This window comes from Cinclus cinclus, chromosome 6 (assembly GCF_963662255.1).
Source record: "Cinclus cinclus chromosome 6, bCinCin1.1, whole genome shotgun sequence".
NCBI classification, from domain to species: domain Eukaryota; kingdom Metazoa; phylum Chordata; class Aves; order Passeriformes; family Cinclidae; genus Cinclus; species Cinclus cinclus.
The window spans coordinates 13,857,212-13,877,087 of record NC_085051.1 but is presented as its reverse complement, the minus strand read 5'-3'; the positions used below and the strand labels follow the sequence as shown (position 1 = coordinate 13,877,087).

Below are 19,876 nucleotides of genomic sequence, written 5' to 3'. Positions count from 1 at the left end.
ACAATGCTGGAGAACATCAAAGAAATTGCATATTTTAGGATTACATTCCCACTACTAAGGAGACATTACAGAAAGAGCGACAGGTAAAATTCTGGTGGCTGCACACACACCTGTAGAAATGAAGGTTGAAGGGCTGGAAAAATTCCTTAGCATTTAATCCCAGATTCATGCTTCTCTGAGGCTTATTGGAGTGAGTGCCAATAGTGGAAGTTGTAAATAATGGTGCCTTATAATTCAAATGCTTCTCTTTTACCTCATTTCTGGTATTTAAATATGTATACATATTAACATTCAGCTCCTTATAAAGGGGGAACATTCTCATATATGATACCTTGCAGGATACCTTGCCTTTTCCCAGGATGGGTTATTTACAAATAGCATCACTTATACTGATCTTCACAATTCGTACAACTTAAATATGGTTTTTTCTACTCCATCTTCTACCCGTGGTCTCAAAAAACTGAATGAAGACTCGTTGAATGTGGTACTGTAGGGAATGTGCCCAGCTTCTCAGTGGGGGATTTTGTTGTGATTTCTAGAACTTTTCAATACTGCAGTGATTAAGTGTGGAACAGATTCAAACATTAATTCAAAGTGGCATTTGCATCTGTGCTTCCAGGGGAAGGGTGGCCTCTAGGTGAAAAGCACTACTGCTGGATGAATTGCAGGGCAGAAATTAGTTCAATTAACAGGTTTGAGACAGGAACTTGGCTGGGCTTTTTTTCTTTAGCAGTTCACAGAAATACTGTTTGTCGCTCCCAGTACAAACTACTCCCACTAAAATACTTCATTCCAAGGAAGTATGGAAGAATATATTCCATTTGAATATATTGTGACAGGGGAGTGCAAATGTCACTATCTCCTGTTAATACCACTGGTTAATTAGGCCTTTCTGCACTACTGGTGTCACCTTTTGGCTCACCTTATTTGGGATTTATGATATTCATGTTCTGTGTAAACAAAGCTCTAAAGTTGCACGCTTCTTTAGTACAAAATCTTGAAGGAGACTTTTAAAGTAAAATACGCAACTATGAACGAGGACACAATACAGGGAAAGCCTTCTATCTACCCAACACTAAAAACCTGTTTTGTCATCCAGTTTCCCTTCCCCTGCTACTGACCAATCTCCCTTCAATACAGAAGAGGGAAGTAAACTTGAATCTCCTGGTGCCTAAACGATTCATGGTCCAATTTCATAGGAATTATTGCAATTAAAAAGCTAATGATACCTTGAATGTTAGAAACTGGGCCAATACTAATGGGCACTAACAAATCCCAGTTGTACTAGGCATCCTCTGCATATTTTTCATTTAGTATACAGCCTGTAAATAATATATAACTAACTAGATATATTTCCTGCTCACTTGATGCTTTTGAGACTTACTCCATTCCATCATTAGAATCACAAGTCACTTAAACACAGGAAAGTAGACTACTGTTTTTGTGAAACGTTCCATTATGAAATAAAACGAAAGCAATATGGACTGCCTTTTTTGCAGTTTGCTATTAAAGCACAGTGTCTTACAGCACAAAATACAATTAAACTAAAATAATTTTTAAAATTATTTGCAGTTTTAACAGTTGTCTGGACTGAAAAAAAGAAAAAAAGTGTAGTACTGTATTATTGTTAGCACATGTCCTGACTTCTGATTTAATCTTCTTCATAGCTTAACTCATTTTGTGCCTTTCCCTTCCTTTTCAAATTTGTCACTGGCTGCAGCTTTTTATGGTCATGGTTTTTATGTTGTCTATGGGATCTGGCCTTGACCTCTCCTCACGTGTAGAGGACCAGCACCAAGCTTGCACTTCTTTGCACTATTCTCAATTATGAAAAAAACTGATTGCTGCAATAAGAATTTACCGTGCTACATAGAAAAACAAGATGGATGTGAAAGAGGGAAATATTTGATCGGGATGGAATTTACCAGTATGCTAAGTAGCTTGAAAATGTAGTTGTAACAGCTTTTTATATCACGTTTAATGAAAAGGAAAAAAAATCTTTTATGCATCGTTTGACCTGCAGCCAGAAGTGTAATTGTCCCTCCAGACGTTGTGTTGGTATCCGAGAGCAGCAGCTTGCGCTACACCTCTGCCTCTACTAACCTCCAACTTTGCACTGAACTTTTTATTACTGCCTTTGTACGAACTACAGCTGCCTGTCTCCGGACGCATGTGCGATCTTTGGTAAACGCTCTTTTCTCTATTTTCACAAGTGTAGGGTTGTGTAGACCCCCCCTCCCCCGGTCACCTGCCTTAAGGCCGGGGCCCGCCCTTGCCGGGCGCTCCCTGACGGGGCGGAGGGCAGCGAGAGCAGGGCGCCTCCCTCCGTCTCTGTATCTCTGAGAACCAAATACTTTAATTGAACGATAATAAAGATGTACAATATGGCCCCGCGTCGGGCGGGTTCGTTGTGACTCCGTAACTCTCCTGTAAGTACATTAAACACTATTCTGGAATAAAACCCAACGCGTGGCCGGCTCTGTGAGGGAAAGGGAAGGGCCGGGGCGGGGGGGGGGGGGGGAACGCTGCGGGCGGGACGGCTGAGGGTGCGCGCGCGGCGCGCTCCGGGCGCCGTGGATTGGCTGTCGGGGGGCTGGGGGCGGGGCCACCCCCTCCCCCGGAAGCGCGGGGGCGGGGCGTTCCCTTCCTGCCCTCTCTTCCCTGCGCCATCATGGGTCGCATGCACGCTCCGGGGTGAGCCGCAAGGCCGGGCCGGGGCCGCGCCCGGGGGAGCGGCCCGGGGCTGCTCAGGGGGGTTCGGGAGGCTCCGCGAACCGGAACGGCGGCGGGAAGGGTGCGGCGGGAGCGCTGCGGCACGCCTGGGGATGGCGAGGGAGGCGGGCGGCCGTGTGAACATGGCGGCGGGGTGGGGAAGGCTCGGGCCGCGGCCGGGGGGCCGAGTCCATCAGCTCGGGCGCTGAGTGTATGGTGTGCTTCTTCCCGCAGAAAGGGCCTGTCCCAGTCGGCCTTGCCCTACAGGCGCAGCGTGCCCACGGTGAGTGCCTTCCTCAGAATCTTCCCCCACATCTCTGCTGCAGCGCAGCTCGGGGTGCCCACGGAGGGAAAGAAAACGAGATCTGTAGTATTTTGCTTCCATCTGTAGTCATCGCTTCCAAATTGTGGCCTGTGTAAATGCTTCTTTGGTGTGTGATGGAACAGGCTTCCTGGACTTCCTCTGTGGAAGCATTCAAAACCCACCTGGATGCGCCCCTGTAATCTGCTCTAGATGACCCTGTTTTGGGGAGGGGCGTAGAAATAATCCCCAGAAGTATATCAGCCCTAAAAATATCGTGATTCTGAAGTGATCCTTAGTATATTGAGGAAGGAAGTGTTTTTTTCTGGCCAGATGGTTCGTTTGGCAAAGAAGTCTTCTTTTCGTCTTCGTACTTTCTTCTATTTAAGTATTTCTTTAAATATTTCGAGTCTGTATGCTAGTGATTCCTACAGATTAAGTAGTTGTTTTTCAAACTCGAGTTTACAATTTAATAAATCAATTGCCTTCAAAAATACTTACAGCTATTTTGTTGGTTAGGGGACTAACCTGAGGTAGTTTTGGTGTGCTCTTAGTTCTTCCACGAGTACTTCCACTTAAAAAGGCTTTCTCTGTCCTCCTTTACAAGATCATTTCTTGGAGGATCTGTTTGTTAGCAGAAAGAACAATTTGTGGTGCACGTGAAAAGCATGGACTGAAAACAATGAAATGGAGAACATAAACACCAAATCTGAAATTAGATACAATTAAAAGTAAGGTAATATGAAGCTGCTTGAAGTACTGCTGATGGTTAAACAGTTCATTAGTAATTAGGATGATTAAATGCTATATTGGTTTTTGAGAGATCCCATGGGGATTTTTCTCCTTAGTTTTATTTATACTTTGTCTTAAATAATGATCTTTAGAGCACTTCCATGTTTATTTTTGCTGCACTTTTCTGTTTCATACTGCAACAGTACTAAAAAAAAAATCAGGAGCTTCTGTAGCTCATGGAAAGTCAGCTTGTTGGTGTTGTTTTCCCATTAATAATCATGGAAGCAGTGGCCATTTCTGTACATGGAATTAATAGAAAAAAGGGACAGTCCTATATTGGTAGGTTCCTTTCATTTGTTAATTAATTAGTATACTTTAAGTCTGATTTTCCGGTTACCTCTGTAGATACTTTACTGAGAGGTGGCTTAATGGGTCTTAGTTTTGGTGTTTATTGGAGGAGCTAACTTAAGAATTCTTTCTGAAGGGCAGTGATTTGTTTGTCTAACATTTGATTTGTACTTCTGGTGTGGCAGTTAAAATGAAATCATAAAGCAGTTGGTTGGAGGCTTTATGGAGTTTTTTTAAATGGAGACTCTCATTTCTACCTTCTGCTGTAACGTTTCACAAGCACTGTAGGTTTATTATATGCTTAAAAATTTCTGTATCTTTGAAAGTCCCATTTCAGTTCTTGACTGCCTCTTTTAAGCATTAAAAAGCGTCTCTGCCATTTAATAAAAGTTTTCATGTAGCTTGCCTGTGCTTCTGCAGTTGTTAATCAGTTTGGCTTTTTTTATTATTTTCTAATTTTCTTTAGTGGCTGAAACTTACTTCTGATGATGTAAAGGAACAGATCTACAAGTTGGCTAAAAAGGGCCTGACTCCCTCCCAGATTGGTAAGGATTATAAACCACTCCTAGATTGTGAACAACGCACATTTTTCTGACTGTAATATTGTAATTGTTCCTTCAACCTGTATTAAATGACATGCTAAGAGTACACAGCATTTCTGGTGTACCTGTGTTCACTGTGGATACCACTGAGAGTCCTAGGATAATACCTGCCACAAGGATCAGCAAGTCCAACACTGGGACATTATGTGTTGTTCTTGCAGGGAGCATATTTGGTAGGGCAGTGGGTTGGTTTTGGTTTTTTAGGTTTTTTTTCAAGTGCAAGACTGGAAGCATCTGTTTCATCTTATAGCCTGTCCTTAGGAATGGCCACTAATAGGTGTTACAGGGCAGTTTGGTGTGTCCACTTTCCTGGAGGAAATTTTCCAATACCAGCAGGCCTCTGGGGTTTACTGAGCCAGGCACTGCAGCTGCACCATGGACTGGCTCCGGGGTTTGAATCCTTCCAGAGTTCAAGTGCTTGCATGACACAGCTTTATATGGTCATGAGTTATGTATGCAGTGTAAGTAGATGCTGTGTAAATGAATTTTTTTATTGTAATCCTGAAAGCAATTTTAATTCCTTCTGGAGGGATCCATAGAGTGATTAAATACATTGCTTTAATGAGTCCTGTTTAAAATTTTCCATTAGTATTGGAAAAGAGGAGCACCTAATGTGTTGCCTGCCTAAGCATGATGGGGGAGTTATCTGTCTTTTAAGAGTTCCCAGATAAAGTGTTTCAGCTTCTGTAAGTTGCATTTTGCTCACTCCTTGTCTACCATTTCTTCAGTTGCCACTAGCAAGGTTTTTAACTTGGAGAAGACCTTTTTTTGATAGTTTGTAACTTTAAGGTCAGTTTCACAAGATTTGTTGGTGTATATTTCTTCTTTTCAGTGTAAGATGTATGTGCTTGTTTCAGGTGTGATCCTGAGGGATTCCCACGGTGTTGCCCAGGTTCGCTTTGTTACTGGCAACAAGATTCTGAGAATCCTTAAATCCAAGGGACTGGCCCCAGACCTCCCAGAGGATCTCTATCACTTGATCAAGAAAGCAGTTGCTGTTCGCAAGCATCTTGAGAGAAACAGAAAGGTGAGGGCTCCTTTTTAGTTAGGTAGGTCAGTGTCTGATTTTAAATTGCACAGTAGTTCATGTACAGCTTGACTAAGCAAAGACTCTTTGTGTGCTGTTAGCCCCCATTTCAGTAAACTTCTGAGGTTGGGAAAGCATTTTGATTAAGGAGAATGGTCTTTGTGAAAAAGATTTGAACAGCAGTGTTTAAACCATGTATTTCTGGTCCTGCTCTGACTTTACTGAAGCTTTGGTAATGGAAATGTGAAGTTTTTAGCAGTAGCTGTGGATTATTTGCTTTATTGAAACTAATTTAAATTTTACCTTGAGAAGTCTGTAACACTGGGGCTGTAATGTAACTTTGTTTTCCAGGACAAAGATGCCAAGTTCCGCCTGATTCTTATTGAAAGCAGGATCCATAGGTTGGCTCGCTACTACAAAACCAAGAGAGTGCTGCCACCCAACTGGAAGTAGTAAGTCTTCTGCATTGCTCTTAGTACTAAGACTGCAAGGTCTTGTAAACTGTGCTCTGGATATTTCTCACGGGGTGAGGAGTGCATTGTGATAGGTGTGTATCACACACCAAGCAGCAGAGAACAACTACTTTTTTAATAAATAATCACCTGGAAAATCAGTGAAGCTTACGCATGGGTGAAATGACTATTGTAACTCTTGCATAAAAATCATGATCCCAACAAATGAAGTCACTACCAGGAAATTTTTATAACGCTTTAAACTGTGGTCTTGGTTCTCTGATACTTTTACAGTTTATGTCACTTCCAAAGTTTAGTGGGAAATGGCTTAGTACCTGTGACAAAAAGGAAAGTAACTTGTAGCATTTCTCTTGGAGGGGTAACCACCACCGAATTCCCATAGATGTTAGGATTAGCCTTGTTTCTCTAAGGAGACTCAAGTGCAGTTAGACCAGTTTTAAAATATATGGTTTTGTGCTGTCACCCTAGGATTTTTATTGTAAAAGAAGAGTGAAATCTTAGGCCATAAAAATTTTCAAGTAGTGATTTAGCCGCTGGTAGTAGTAAACTGGTAGTTTAAACTTCTAACTGAAGCTTTGTTCTTGATAATTCGTTTGAAAAACTGCCTCTGCAATTAATACTTACTTCTTTTCTCTCTCTTCTCTCTTTTTAGTGAATCATCAACAGCTTCTGCCCTGGTTGCATAAGACCTGGCTGTGACTTACTGAAAGAATAAATTTTCGTTACTTGAGTTGGTGTTGTCTCTAAATGGTTTGGTTGGTGTGTTAGAAGCTTCTGCTTGTTTTAGGAAGCTGCATGTAAACAGAACGTTTTCCAGGTGGAGCAGGCATGTGGCTGTGGTTTCTGTGTTGCTGTCCTGCAGTATCAAATCTGGGTCATGGTTGTTGCAGTACTACACCAGCTGGATATTGGTGTCTGCTTTAAACTGGTTTGATTTTTTTTTATTACCTGAGAGCCTTGATTTAGTGAAGTGCCCTCTTAATTCCCTGCAAGTGCATTGTGTTAATGTAGGGCTGCACCTCTGGTGTGCTGCAGAAGAACTGTGGCACAAAGCAGTGACAGCAGGAAGACTTGGAAATACAGAAATTGCATAAGGGGTTATGCAGGAGGTGAGGTGTTAAAACAAAATAGGAGAGGTTAATTTATTCATCACTGGTTGTGTGGAGCTGTTGATTGTGCAGAGATCTTAAGCAGACCTCAGCCAGTTCCTGGCAGTAACTTGGTGTCATTTGTAAGTAATTTTAAGAGTAATCTTTGAGGTTTGGGTAAATATGGACAGCAGTTTTAGCTCTTCTCAGATGTGTCTTTACTAGAATAGTTTTCCCTAAATCCATAGAGCAGGAGCTATTGCATAGTCAATGCTGTCAGCGTTGTGCCTCCAGATTTCTAATAGCTTTGTCCTGAAATCACCTCTCTGCTGAAGAAACATGGAAAACAGACTTGGCAGCTTCCTCCATTCTAGGAGAAAATTATAAGTGGAGTTGCTCTGAGCTGTTGTGACTTGTTTCTTGTCCGGTACGCGTTGAAGTACCGTCTTCCATCCGAGCAGCCGGCGACACTCGCTCTCCGTGCTCCCCGTTGCCAAGAGCTGCGTGCAGATAGAGAGAGCGCCCGGGAGGTGTCGCTGGGAGCCAGGAACACTGCGAGCTCCGCTCCCCGAGCAGCGCCACCTGCGGGGCCGCCGCTCCCGCACAGGGAACGGGAAGGGTTTCCCCGGTTCCAGCTGCTCCGGGGACTTTGGGAGCTTGCTGGAGCTCCCTAGAGCTGAAGGTGTTTTCCTGAGGGTGGGAGACGTACGCCGTACCTCTTGTTGCGGAATGGTAATGGTGGTGTAATTGCACTGTTATGCTCAGAGCTCTACTTACGTTGATAAAGATTCTGTATTTCCTATAACTCATACAGGCTGGTGTAGGTACATTGTTCTCAGTAGGATTAATCATAAAATCAGAATGGCCTGTACTGAAAGGGACATTAAAGATTACCCGGTTCTAGCCCGCTGCCTTGGACAGGGACACCTCAGAGCCCTATCCAATCTGATCTTGAACACTTCCAGGGATGAGGCAGCCAAATCCTCCCTGGGTAACCCCCTCCAGTGTCTCACCACTCTCACAGCCAAAAATTTGTTCCTAATATCTAACCTAAATTTCCCTTCTCTGTTTATTTTCTCCTTGTCCTATCACTACAGCTCCTGAGGAAGTATCCCTCTCCAGTTGCCCTGTAGGCCCCCTTTAGGTACTGGAAGGCTGCTGAGATGTTTGTACACAGCCTCTTCTCCAGACTGAAAAACCCCAGCTCTCCCATCCTGTCTTCATAGGGGAGCTGCTCCAGTCCTCTTTACCAGCTTCATGGCCCTCCTCTGGGTTTGCTCTGATAGTTCCACATTCATTTTACGTTGGGGACCCCAGGGCTGGATGCAATGCTCCAGGTGGGGTCTCACTGGAGCAGAACCCCCTGTCTTGACCTGCTGGTGCAGGTGCTGTTGCAGCCCAGGAATTGTCTATTCTTTGGATTGCCAAAACAGGTACAGCAGGAGTAGGGCTCCTTGCTCCAGGGAAGCCCAGGGTTGTCTGCTCAGCAGCTGCTGTGGGAACAGTGGGGCTAAGCACTGGCAGGGGTAAATCCTCCTTGGGGACAGACCCCTGGAACCTATGAAACTGAGCAATGTGTCAGAGGTGTGCTCCAGGAGGAAAAGGGTCACTTGGAAGTATCAGGTAGTTTCATCATTTGTGGTACGGGGCTGTGAAACTCTCAGGTAATCTGCTAAGTTTTGTGCCATGTTCCGAGCATGAGGACTGCCCGGGCAGCTCAGGATTGGTGATCCAGCTGCTCAGGAGACTTAGTGGAGTCTTTCTTCCACTCTCGGTAAAGGTACAGTAACTTCTCTTGTCTGGAGAGATGTGATAATAGGGATGAACCCAGACAGGGCTAACACAAGCAATCCCTGCCTCCTGGTTATCTCCAGGCACCACTCTGGCTTCCCCCTCCCTTAGCACGATGGGTGTTCTCAGGTCTTGGGCCCCACTGCCCTCTTGCTTTCTCCTGTCACTGTTATGTCTCTTTATGGCTTACTTTGCCTTCATTTAACCTTCAAAATATACTGGTTTTGCCTTATTCCAGGCAGCAATGTACAAATTACCAGCATTACTTTTTCCTCCAGCAGCACTTTTTGCTCTCCCAGCAGGTACAAATCTGATTTTATTTTTTCTCTTGTCCCACTGTGAGCTTTTTCTTGCTTTTTGCTGGAGCACACAGTGGAAAGGAGCTCTCAGCCTGTGTCACTTCCCACTTCCTTCTCTCTTGGCCCTTCCTTCTCCAGAGAGTGGCAGCCCCCTTTTTTTTGCAAATCAGCCAAGCTAATTTTCTTCCTTTCCTTTAAGTAACATGAGTTTAGCCTACCCTGATTTGGGTCAGCTAGGCCAGCGCTCAAATGTGTGAACACACCTTCATGTTTTCTGCACTTCAGCCTGGAATAGTAAATCCAGAAATGTCTTTGGTTAAATCAATAGATGCCATGTGCAGTTTCTACCTCTATTTCCAGGAAAGCATTTGAAAGGTGACTGTTAAGTATGAAAAGGATTAACCTTGACAGGGATTTAAGGGGAAGCTTTGATTCAGTCATGGCCAGAGGATTGTCTTCATGCTAGGTGTCTCTTTATTCTGAAGGCTTTGGTGGTGTGTGACTGGTTCTGTTGTGGAGGCAAATAAACCATCTTTTACCCTTGAATTTTTCTGATTGAGAGTTTCTGTTTACAGGTGCCTCTGTGAAAAAAAAAAACATTAGTAATTTATTTCAAGTAAGATAACTTGAACACCAGTTATTCTGCTGTTGAGTCATTGCCACTGCTGGAAACCATTAATTTCTTAGCTGAAAAGGGGCAAAAAAAGTAAATCAAGGCTACAGCACTGACAATCAGAAAAGGCAAGAAATTATGTGGATTTATAAAGGTAAAGCTGCAAGTATGTGCTGCTTTGGTTTTGTTTTTTTAAGAGCTTCTTTCCAGTTGCATTTTCTGCTACTTTTGCATTTTAATATTCAGCTCAAAATCATTGCAAGTTAATGCCAAAAAGCAAAAAGCGAATGGAAAGAGCACTGTGGTATTTTCAGAGCGATGCTGTGTGTGTCACTTTGTTCCACTGTTTTTAGTGTCACTTACAGATGGTGAAACACAGTGTAGTTAAAAAGCACCTCACGTGTTTCTCGGGACTCACGGGCCGGCTTCTCTCCCCGTTCCCATTTAAGTAAAGAGCACTAGAGCCTATGGAATTCACCAAAGGCAGGTTTCGGCGTTCGCCGGGCTCTGGGATAGCTGGTGATTCTGGCTTAAGCTAATGCTGCTTCACGTTCATGCAGTTGTTTTGTTCTCATTTCAATGCGGGGATCAAACTCGTGAAAAAACGCGGCTGTTGCTGGGAAGTCCCTTCAATAACTCGGCACATTTGCATGACAATACGTGGCTGTGCCCTGGTAACCTCCCTCCTTCGCCAGCACAGATCTTGGCAGCAGGAAATGCTTCCACACTGTTTGCTGCGCTAATGGTACGTCCGTGCATGTCCTTTTCTCGCTTCCAGGATTTCTGGACGTAGCTGCAGTTGGATGAATGAAAGTTTCCCCTCTTTTTCTCTTCCCCCTTTCCTTCCAGGATAAATTTTACCTCTGGTTAGAAATCGATGAACTTTGTAATGAACAGTGTCACTGATTAGTGTGAGTGCTTTGTTCTCACCACGGGATTTGTTAGAGATGTTACCCAGCACAGATGCGGCCGTAACCGGAGCTGAATCGATGAGAGGGAATGATGTTAATGGCATGGCAGTATGTACTGGATGTGAGGCTAAACTACCCATTGCTCATTGTGCTACAGGGCCTGGTGACTACAGGACTGGCAGCCCCTTTCTGGAGGCTTGCTCAGTGTTCAGGGCAAAGGAAGTGAAGCACAGCCCCTTACCTCAAGCCCTGAGCTGAAATACTGGGTGGCAGGTAATGATGTCGGCTGTGCCTGAGGCTAGAGGTGTACCTACATTAAAAGATCACCTGAGTTTTCTAGTGACTGCTGGTTTTACAGGCTGATATTTTATTCCCTTTGAGGCTGCTCACTCAAGACCCCTTTTCAGGTCAGAATTCTCCTTCTTCAGAGCCAGGAAGGGGCTTTCAAGTTTAGTGCAGCTGTCAGGGATCAATCTCTTTTACAGCTCCTTCAAGTTCTTTCTGATGCAGATGAATAATTTCCGTAGATCCCGAGTCCTGTGTTATGCCAGAGTGAGAAGAGGGTGACTGGTGTTTTGAACTGTAGAAGCTGTCTGGGTGAAGAAACCAGTGACAGCCATTAAAAATTAATCAGGTTAAATGAACTTGGGAAGGATCCTAATCTAAGGGGAGCAGTTCTGATTTGCAAGAAAGGGGATGGAAACCTCTTTCAGGACTGTATATTTTAGTGGACACAGGGCACACTGAAAGCTGTTGTGAAATACAAGCTATAAAAGAAATGGTTTCCTCATGAGTTTTTTTTTTTCTGCTTTGTTGTTTCAAAAAAAAACCATAGCATCTGCTGCTTTTCTTTTTTTCTTTTTTTTTTCCTGCTGGCCTTGGCAAAACTAGGACTATAAATTGATAAATTCTCAGAAACCACTGATGGAGCAATATCTATCTATTATATTGGGTGTTCCATTTTCACCTCACACTCATGCTACAGGTATCTCCTTACACATCACTTAGGTAGTTGTTCCTGTTAACTTTATTCAGCAGTAGGTTCAGGTCTGGATTCTCTTTTGATTTAGTGTTCTGTTATTTTCAGTACCATTTCACTGATGCCCAGCTCTCATGTAGTAGTTTTGACCCATAAATTCAGTGGTTTGTGTGAATAGATAGAGTAGATACCCCCAGCTTTGCAGGGTGACAGAGACACAAAGCAGTGAAAGGGTTTGCTTGGGGCAGCAGGAGAGCTTGGCACCTGCTCAGAGATCCCTGGATCCCAGTCTCATGTCCTGCATGCGAGTCTGTGCTAGTTGCACTTTAAACAGAGCTGGGTGTTTACATGTAAATAGCCCGTGTGGGGAGTGGTACAGAGCAGGGAGACTGCTCACAGGTTTTGGGGACACAGACCATGGCACTGGCTCCTGGCACAGGGTCTCAGCATGTGGCTCTTGGCAGACAGCAGTGGGCAGTGACATCTACCCCTCTTTGCACTGATGTATGTACAAGGCTTAGAGTGGAGGGAGCTGTTCCCCAGCCTCTTCCTGCCCAGAGGACTTAAAAAACAGGAAAATTAAGGTGCTTGGCCCTGTTGTGCAGTTGAGACAGTGTGACTTCTCAGATTTGAAACTTCTTCACTTATGAGTTCTGTGGTAAATTCCTGCACAATAATCACCTCAATTAGGCTGCAAAACATAGAGGGTTTTCCTTAAAATATGGGTAAGTTCTGTGTTTCAGTGATCTCTGGAAATTGTGTCTCCCCTTCTTAACAAAGATCAGTCCCTTCTGCAGCTGTTTAATAAAATTCTGAGAGCTGCCAATCAGTCAAGTAAAAAATTCTGTTTCATGGAATGGTTCCTGACAGCCTTGTTTCTGATTCAGAGATCCAACTAACAGGGTTAAATCTGAGCAGTTTAATGGAACAATGTTATTTAAGCAAAGCAATCATGTCCTGCTGCAGTGTTGTTTGGTATTAAAGAGCAATTAGAATTGTCTGCCCAACAAAATTGCAAAGTTCCTCTGGAAGCAGCTGTAATTGGAAATGTCACACTGTAGATACCAGTGACAGATATGGTTTAACAAAACACAGGCTTTGGCTGCAGTTCCTCACATTGATGGATAATCCCATGGCACACAGCAGTTTAGGACTGTTTATGTAGTTTGCACTTCAGGTTGGGGTTATTCCTTTCACTGTCCTGTACAAGCTCGTGCTTTTTTGCTCCAGTGTGCCACTGACAGCCAGGTTAAACTGGAGGGTTCTGTCCCATCACTTACTCTGTAGTGAAGGTCAAGTGAAATGACATGTGGGATGGTGAGCCTGAGGTTTACCCAGCTGTGCTGGATGTAACAGCACATGCATTGGACTCCACTCTGATGTCTTTGCAATGGCTTGCTCTGGAAGCACAAGGAACTGAGCAGCAGTTTTGGAAAGCTGCAGAGGTGGGTCATGCAGGAGTCAACACCAACAGTAAAGCCTATGCAGAAGTGCTGATTTAGAGGGGTGTTTCCACAGACACATTACTGGATTTGGTTCAGCAGCCTGCATGGGAACTTCCACAAGGGACACTTTGTGGATTGCACAAACTTATATCTCCCAGCCTCATGCAGAGTCGTGAGAATTTTTGCTTAAAAACACTCCTAGAACATGTAGAATGTGTGTCAGCCAGTGTTGAAAAGCAGAACTTCTATTAGGCACAATACCCTAAGTAATAAGCCTTCCTCTAAGCATCCTGACTTTCAATCCTTAAACATTTGTGTTAGAAGTGAAAGAAAGCTGCATAAGCATCAGACTATAGAGTAAGTACAAGTATGTGATGTGGGTAAAAGAGCTAGCCATGGGTGCATTTTTAGTTTTAGTATTTCCTCTCCTGTGAGCTGGGAGATAGTAGGAAATTGCCTCTTGCTCTGTATTTTTCATAGGAAGATACAGGGGCTGTGAAGAAGTGTTAAGGTGCTGTTTTCCTGGAGTCTGCAGCAGTGGCATCACTGTATTTTCTGGCCACAAAACCAGCAGTAGACCATGGATTAGATTGTACTGGGTATTTCAAGCCGTGGGGTTCTTTTCTGCTCCCTAGTCTCTGTGTACTCCTGCACTTATCAAAGCACTAAAACTCATCAGGGAGTATGTTCAAATGCTTGGAGTCCTGATGTGTGTTATTTGTACCTTTCTTTGATCTGTGCCAGTTAGATGTAGCTGGGGTAGACTGAGTGCTGTCTCTTCCATCACTTCCCCTCCAAGACGGTGTATGCTGGTGATCTGCTAAATATTCCCCGCTTCTATGGCTGGAAAAAGTGCCAAGCCTCATTTGTGTTCATTTATGCTTCAGCTTGCTCTAGGGTGAAGGTCTCACAAAGAATAATGACTTTGTATCTGTGTACTTTGGATATATTCCCTGTTCATCAGGTGTGCAGCAGATTCCTGTTATCTGATCCTCTTTCCCTCTGCTGCCACTGGCACTTTTGCTGCCAGCTAGCAAAGGGGGACCCAGAAGTTGTCTCAGTGGCAACGTAGGGTGCAGTTTACCCTTTGAGCAATATTGGTGCAGCAGCCTGGTGCTGCTGGGATTGCAGTCTGGTCTGGAGCTGCAGCTCAGTCTGCAGACAGCAGATCTGACACAAGGATGGAGGGGAGGCAGAAGAGGATCCCTGTCAGCACTGTGTGTGTGTTAAATGCTCTTTGCTGCCATGCCGACTGCAGGTTCAGCTCTGCCTGACAGCTGGCTCAGGACAGCACACAAGTGAGTGGGTGTTTGGGCTGTGCTGAAGCATGTTTGGCACTTCAGCAGCTTTCCCTCCATGCCTGGCTGCTGCCACCAACCCAGCAAATCTGGGAAACCGTGCTCGACATGAGTTTGTGTGGTCCGGGTAGCAGGAAGCTGCTGCCACCAATGCCTTTTCTGGGAGACTCTCTCCCCCCTCCCTGCTATGTGACCCACATAGGTCTGGATAAAAAGGGGGACAGCCAAGAGAAAGCAGCTTTGGCACAGAGACATTGCCCGCGTGGATATAAACCACAGCCCAAGCAGCCCAGTGAGGGGCAAGTCAAACAGAAAATTAGGATAATTAGTTTTATATGTGGCAGCATTGTAATTCCTCTCAGAGGGACCCCAAATTTCTTAGTATTTTTTTTTCCTTTTTAATTATTGTTCAGATATTTCTTCTCTCACTCTTGAATTACTCTGAGCGCTTTTCATAGGTTAATCTGCCTCTTTACCCTTGAGGGTAATTGAGCAGTCACTGGGTTTTCGGTTTTTTTTTTCTCTCTTTATCTTTCGAATGTCTATAAGCCATTGTCATTTTTAAAATTAATTAAAAACCCCCTATAGTTCTTTTGCAGCTCAAATTTGCCACAAAAGCAAGTTTCAAATTGCACCATTCTCTATGGAGAATGATGAGTGTGTTATGTAGGGGTGCAGTTCCTGTTCTTGATGTAATAACTCCAGTAACAAAGACACCTTTCTTCAGAGTACCTTCCTTCAATTACCCTTTTCTTTTTCTTTCTTTGCTAATGTTAATAATTCAGTATGTGGAAGCAAAGTCTTAAAAGGAGATAAATGCTTTGTGTCTCGACATTTTGAATTTAAGTTCCTTTGATAAATGCAGTCCCTGGAGTGTGTTTGGGCTCAGTAACCCTGGAGCATTAAGTCAGATCGTGCTGCCTTAGGAAAGCCACGAGAGGACAGTACTGTGAGTCAAGTCCTCGGAGCAGTTTGTCTTCACCTTTTAGAATCGTTTATCCAATCCCCTGGGAAAATCTTTTAGTACTGCACTGTATTTTATAGTGCCTGCTTTTCCTGTTAAGTAAGGAGTACTTAGGGAAGGCAAGGGGAGCAGTGGGTTTTGCACAGCAGTAATTACTTCAGGCTTCACTACCAGGGACCTTTTGACCTAATGCCACTCAGACTGATTCTGTCATGTTTAATCCCTCATGCCCCATCCGTCCCTGTGAGCCTGCAGAGATGCCCTGAGCTTCTGATACTTACATAATAATAACACCTAAAAGGTAAAATTCGTGTGCTGTTTCACTTCAAATTCTGCACTGAAGCCTTCAGGAATTGCTCTCTAGCTTTGAGGAGAAGCTATGATTTTGTTGGGAGGCTGCAATGGCTGGTGGTATAAGCCTGAGATTATGGGTTGTTTCTGTTCTGTTCCTGCCCTGCAGATTTGCCCGGAGCTGGTTGCTAATTGCTGAGCCTTTGAAAACAGTTTAACATTTTGGCTACGTGTTTTTGTTTCCTCAGGGCTGGCTCTTCCCAAATAGCACTATTTAGTCATTGTTTAGTTTTCAGACTCAATGCTCCATGCAGGTGTGGGTAGCCAGTGGCTTCTTTTCTGGTTATTAGAACTAGGCAGTTTTGTTAGCCACTGTTTGTCAGTTCTTCGTAAATTCTGTGTGTAGAAGTACAGACACAAACAAGCAGAGTGTTAATTAAGAGTCTTTTGCCTTATTACTTAGTTTGTCCTTGGATTGGCCCACTCTTAATTACTACCCAGTTACTATTGCTATTATTCTTGTTTAATGAGATAATCCAAATAATCTCATTTCAGTTTCACGGATCATTAGATCCAACACACTTATTAATAAGGCATTTGTGTGCTTTTTATGTCCAGTCAGCTGTTTTCAGTCCTTCTCTTATCCTCTATGATGGAGGGAAGGGATGTGCTCAACACTTTGTAGTTGGGTAATGTCCTCACACACGTAGCACTTGCCACTATACACTGTTTGTACAGCTGCTTCAATTTGTTAACTGCAGTGATAAAACCCTGTACATCTTGGGCAGAGGGGTTGACTGTGCTGGTGAGGGGTGGCTCTGGCAAAGAGGGAGCTGCTGCAGCCTCTCTCCTGCCAGGAAGGGTCACCTTTCCCAGTCAGGCAGGAAGGTGCAGCAGGTGTGGGGCTCCTCTGCTTCACTGGCAGCAGGGTGAGAGTGAGCAGGGCCGTTCTCTGCCAACTTCCCAGTGCCAGACAAAGGCAAGGAAGCACTAGGGGGACCATCTAGCTCATTGCTTCCCGATCTTTTTAGCAGTACACTCAGCCGTGCAACCAATTACCTGTTCTTCCATGGTGTCCCCAGGGCAGACTGTCAGCCACAGACGCGTGTCCCATGCCTCATTGGCTGGCTGTAGCTCCTCGCCGGTGAGACATGCCTCCTGAGCAGGGATGCATCTCTGCTGGGATGGCAGGGGCTGTAGGTGTGCCCTCGGGCTGTGCTGGGATGGCAGGGGCTGTAGGTGTGCCCTTGGGCTGTGCTGGGAGGGCAGGGGCTGTAGGTGTGCCCCTGGGCTGTGCTGGGATGGCAGGGCTGTAGGTGTGCCCCTGGGCTGTGCTGGGATGGCAGGGGCTGTAGGTGTGCCCCTGGGCTGTGCTGGGATGGCAGGGGCTGTAGGTGTGCCCTTGGGCTGTGCTGGGATGGCAGGGGCTGTAGGTGTCCCCTCGGGCTGTGCTGGGATGGCAGGGGCTGTAAGTGTGCCCCTGGGCTGTGTTGGGATGGCAGGGGCTGTAGGTGTGCCCTTGGCTGGAATATTGGCTGTGTTACTCCCTGCATCTCCTGCTGGTACCGATACCTGCGCCTGCCCTTTAAAGCTGTGACTCAAATCTAGCCTTTGATCCGGGCTCCTAGAGGGGTACTTGACTGTCTGTTTGTTCGCCTGGACTGTGGTATTTAAAACTGTGAAAATTCTCTAAAGGATTGAAACAAACAGGTGTGTGTGGCTGTGTTTTTGTGCCAACAATGGAAAAGACCCATTTTTTGTGCATGCACACACACATGAATTAAATGCAAAGAATAACACATGCTTCACTTTTGGTGAAGTGAACCTCTGGCTCTGCAGGATGTGAGCTCTTCTGGTCATGTTAGTGACCTTGTCACTGGGGTTCAAGACCAGGCACACATTGCTGAGTTGGAACAGCGATCCTGCAGTGAAATAGCAAAAGGAAAAGGGTTAAAATAATCAACCTCATTTCACTGTTGGACAAACTGTTACAGGCTCTCTGAGCAGCTGAAGTTCCACCCATTCTGTGAGACTCTTCTCCCTGCTGTGTCACCCACGTGTGCCTGTGACAGAAGTGGAAGGAGAGCTGCTAGAAAGGACTGGGGGCTGGAGGCTCCATCTGTGTGTGACTTACAGGCCATGGGCCATGGTTCTGTTAAGTCTGTAACTTGCTGTAAAGGCAAGATCTAAAGGATTCTGCTCTGAGCAGTTGATGATTTCTCAGTGGAAAGCTGTTCTTTGCAGGAGGGGGAATTCCATCTGCTCTTCTCATTGTCCCTGTGGGTCTGTCTTCACCCCCTGCACCACTGGAAAGTCCAGCCAGGCTACTGACTTAGCCTGCCCTCAAATGCAAAAGTCTTTAGCCTGATTAAGTATTAACTCTTTGTAAGGAAATGTACCTTGAGGATACAGTGGGGATAACCCAGGCCGTGGATTTCTCACGTGATACCAGCTCTGCTTAAGCAGGATTTGGCAGTCTCTTCCTCAAGCCCCTCTTTCTACCCCTCTGCCCTTCTCTGGGTGTCAGCAAGGCTGCTGCTGCAGCAGGGTGGTGAGCTGGACTGGGAGACAATAGAATTTGAGAACGAAAAAAAACAAATGATAAAGCAAGTGCATGTGTGTGTGGGGGGGGTATTTGGTAGATTTCTTAAATAGAAATTCTAGGTCTTTTCTCTGATCTCTTTTCCCATGTTGCTGCACAAACAGCTCTGTAAGGAAGCAGAGCAAAGGCAGGAGCAGCTCTGCCTCAAAAGCGACAGGGATTGCACAAGGATTGTTTTTGTGTCTGATGGCAGGGCCAGCACCAACACTGAGCTAATGCCATCTGCTCCAGTGCTGTCCCCAGGGCTGTGCCAAGGCAGCTGGTGCAGTCACCCGGCGCTGCTTCCCAGCACAGCGGTGCCCTGTGCCTGTGCTGCTGGAAGTTCAGCTGCAGTCTGAACACAGCTTCTGCCTCTCCTTACCTACTCTTGGAGAGCAGGGAACGAACTTAAGAATGGATGATCCAGGCAAACTCTACGGTGAAAACAAATCTCTTATCTCAAATATCACCAAAGTTCTCCTGCTTTCCCAAATCTCTGGGTTCCCCATCCTTCAGCAGCAGCCAATATTCTCCTGGCACAGACTGGAGCAGGGAAAATTAATTGTGCTTTAATGATGCCCCCCCCCCCCCCCCCCCCCCCCCTCCCCAGAACCTGGCCTTCTGTTTGGTGTAAATGAAGGGCAATCTGTGGCCTATCAACAGACCGTTTCCTTTGGGGAAACAGCCTCACACTTCTCACATTTCCCTTTACACTCCTGACTGTTGGCATATTTTTCTACCTCAAGATCTGCTACATTGCTGCAAAGGGGCTTTTTTTCTCTTTAATTAATTTCTTTCAGCTCTGACAGGATAGAAGGTAATTAAATGCTTCAGTATCTTGTCATAAAAATGCCACTTTTCAGAGGTATTGTCTTAATGAGCCTGTTTTTCAGTATAGCAGAGGCTCATCTATTAGTCCAGTGTATATTTTTAGAGCATGGCATTAGCCAGAAAAGCCCATTAGATCGTTATACAAGTGGCTGAATCAGCAAACTGTATCTGCTGCTATTCTGTCACAGCAATAACGTTAACATTACCAAAGTGATTAAAAGCCATTCATTCATTTTGCATCTGGGTTGACAAGTTCATTCTTGCAAAGGAATACAGTGCGGAGCTGTGAGAAAGGAAAACTAAAAGCTCATCATCTCCCTCAACCTGAAGATCTACCAGTGTGTGACAGATGCAATCAAAACATGACAATTGAGTGGGACACTGGACGTCTGTGTTCTGTCACACCGTGGGTTGTCACTGACAAAGCAAAATCAGCCTTAGTCTGGGACCCTTTTTAAAGATTTATATCTTTCTGCAGTGGAAAAAGCCGTGGTTTCTGGAACAGGGTACCACAGAAACCTTTGTTGTTCTTCAGCTCTGAGTCATCCTCCTGGAGCTTCAGAGCAATGATGGTGCTCCTGGCCTTTCCT

General features: G+C 45.0%; 1 protein-coding gene across 1 annotated transcript; it reads left to right on the top strand.

Moving 5' to 3' along the window:
* The first annotated feature begins 2,624 nt into the window (after positions 1–2,624).
* RPS13 (ribosomal protein S13) lies at positions 2,625–6,925 on the top strand. Its single transcript, XM_062494972.1, has 6 exons — positions 2,625–2,694; positions 2,947–2,995; positions 4,560–4,638; positions 5,553–5,722; positions 6,074–6,174; positions 6,848–6,925. Exons 1-6 carry the CDS (start codon positions 2,672–2,674, stop codon positions 6,879–6,881), a joined length of 456 nt encoding a protein of 151 aa, XP_062350956.1. The 5' UTR covers positions 2,625–2,671; the 3' UTR covers positions 6,882–6,925.
* The last annotated feature ends 12,951 nt before the right edge of the window (positions 6,926–19,876 follow it).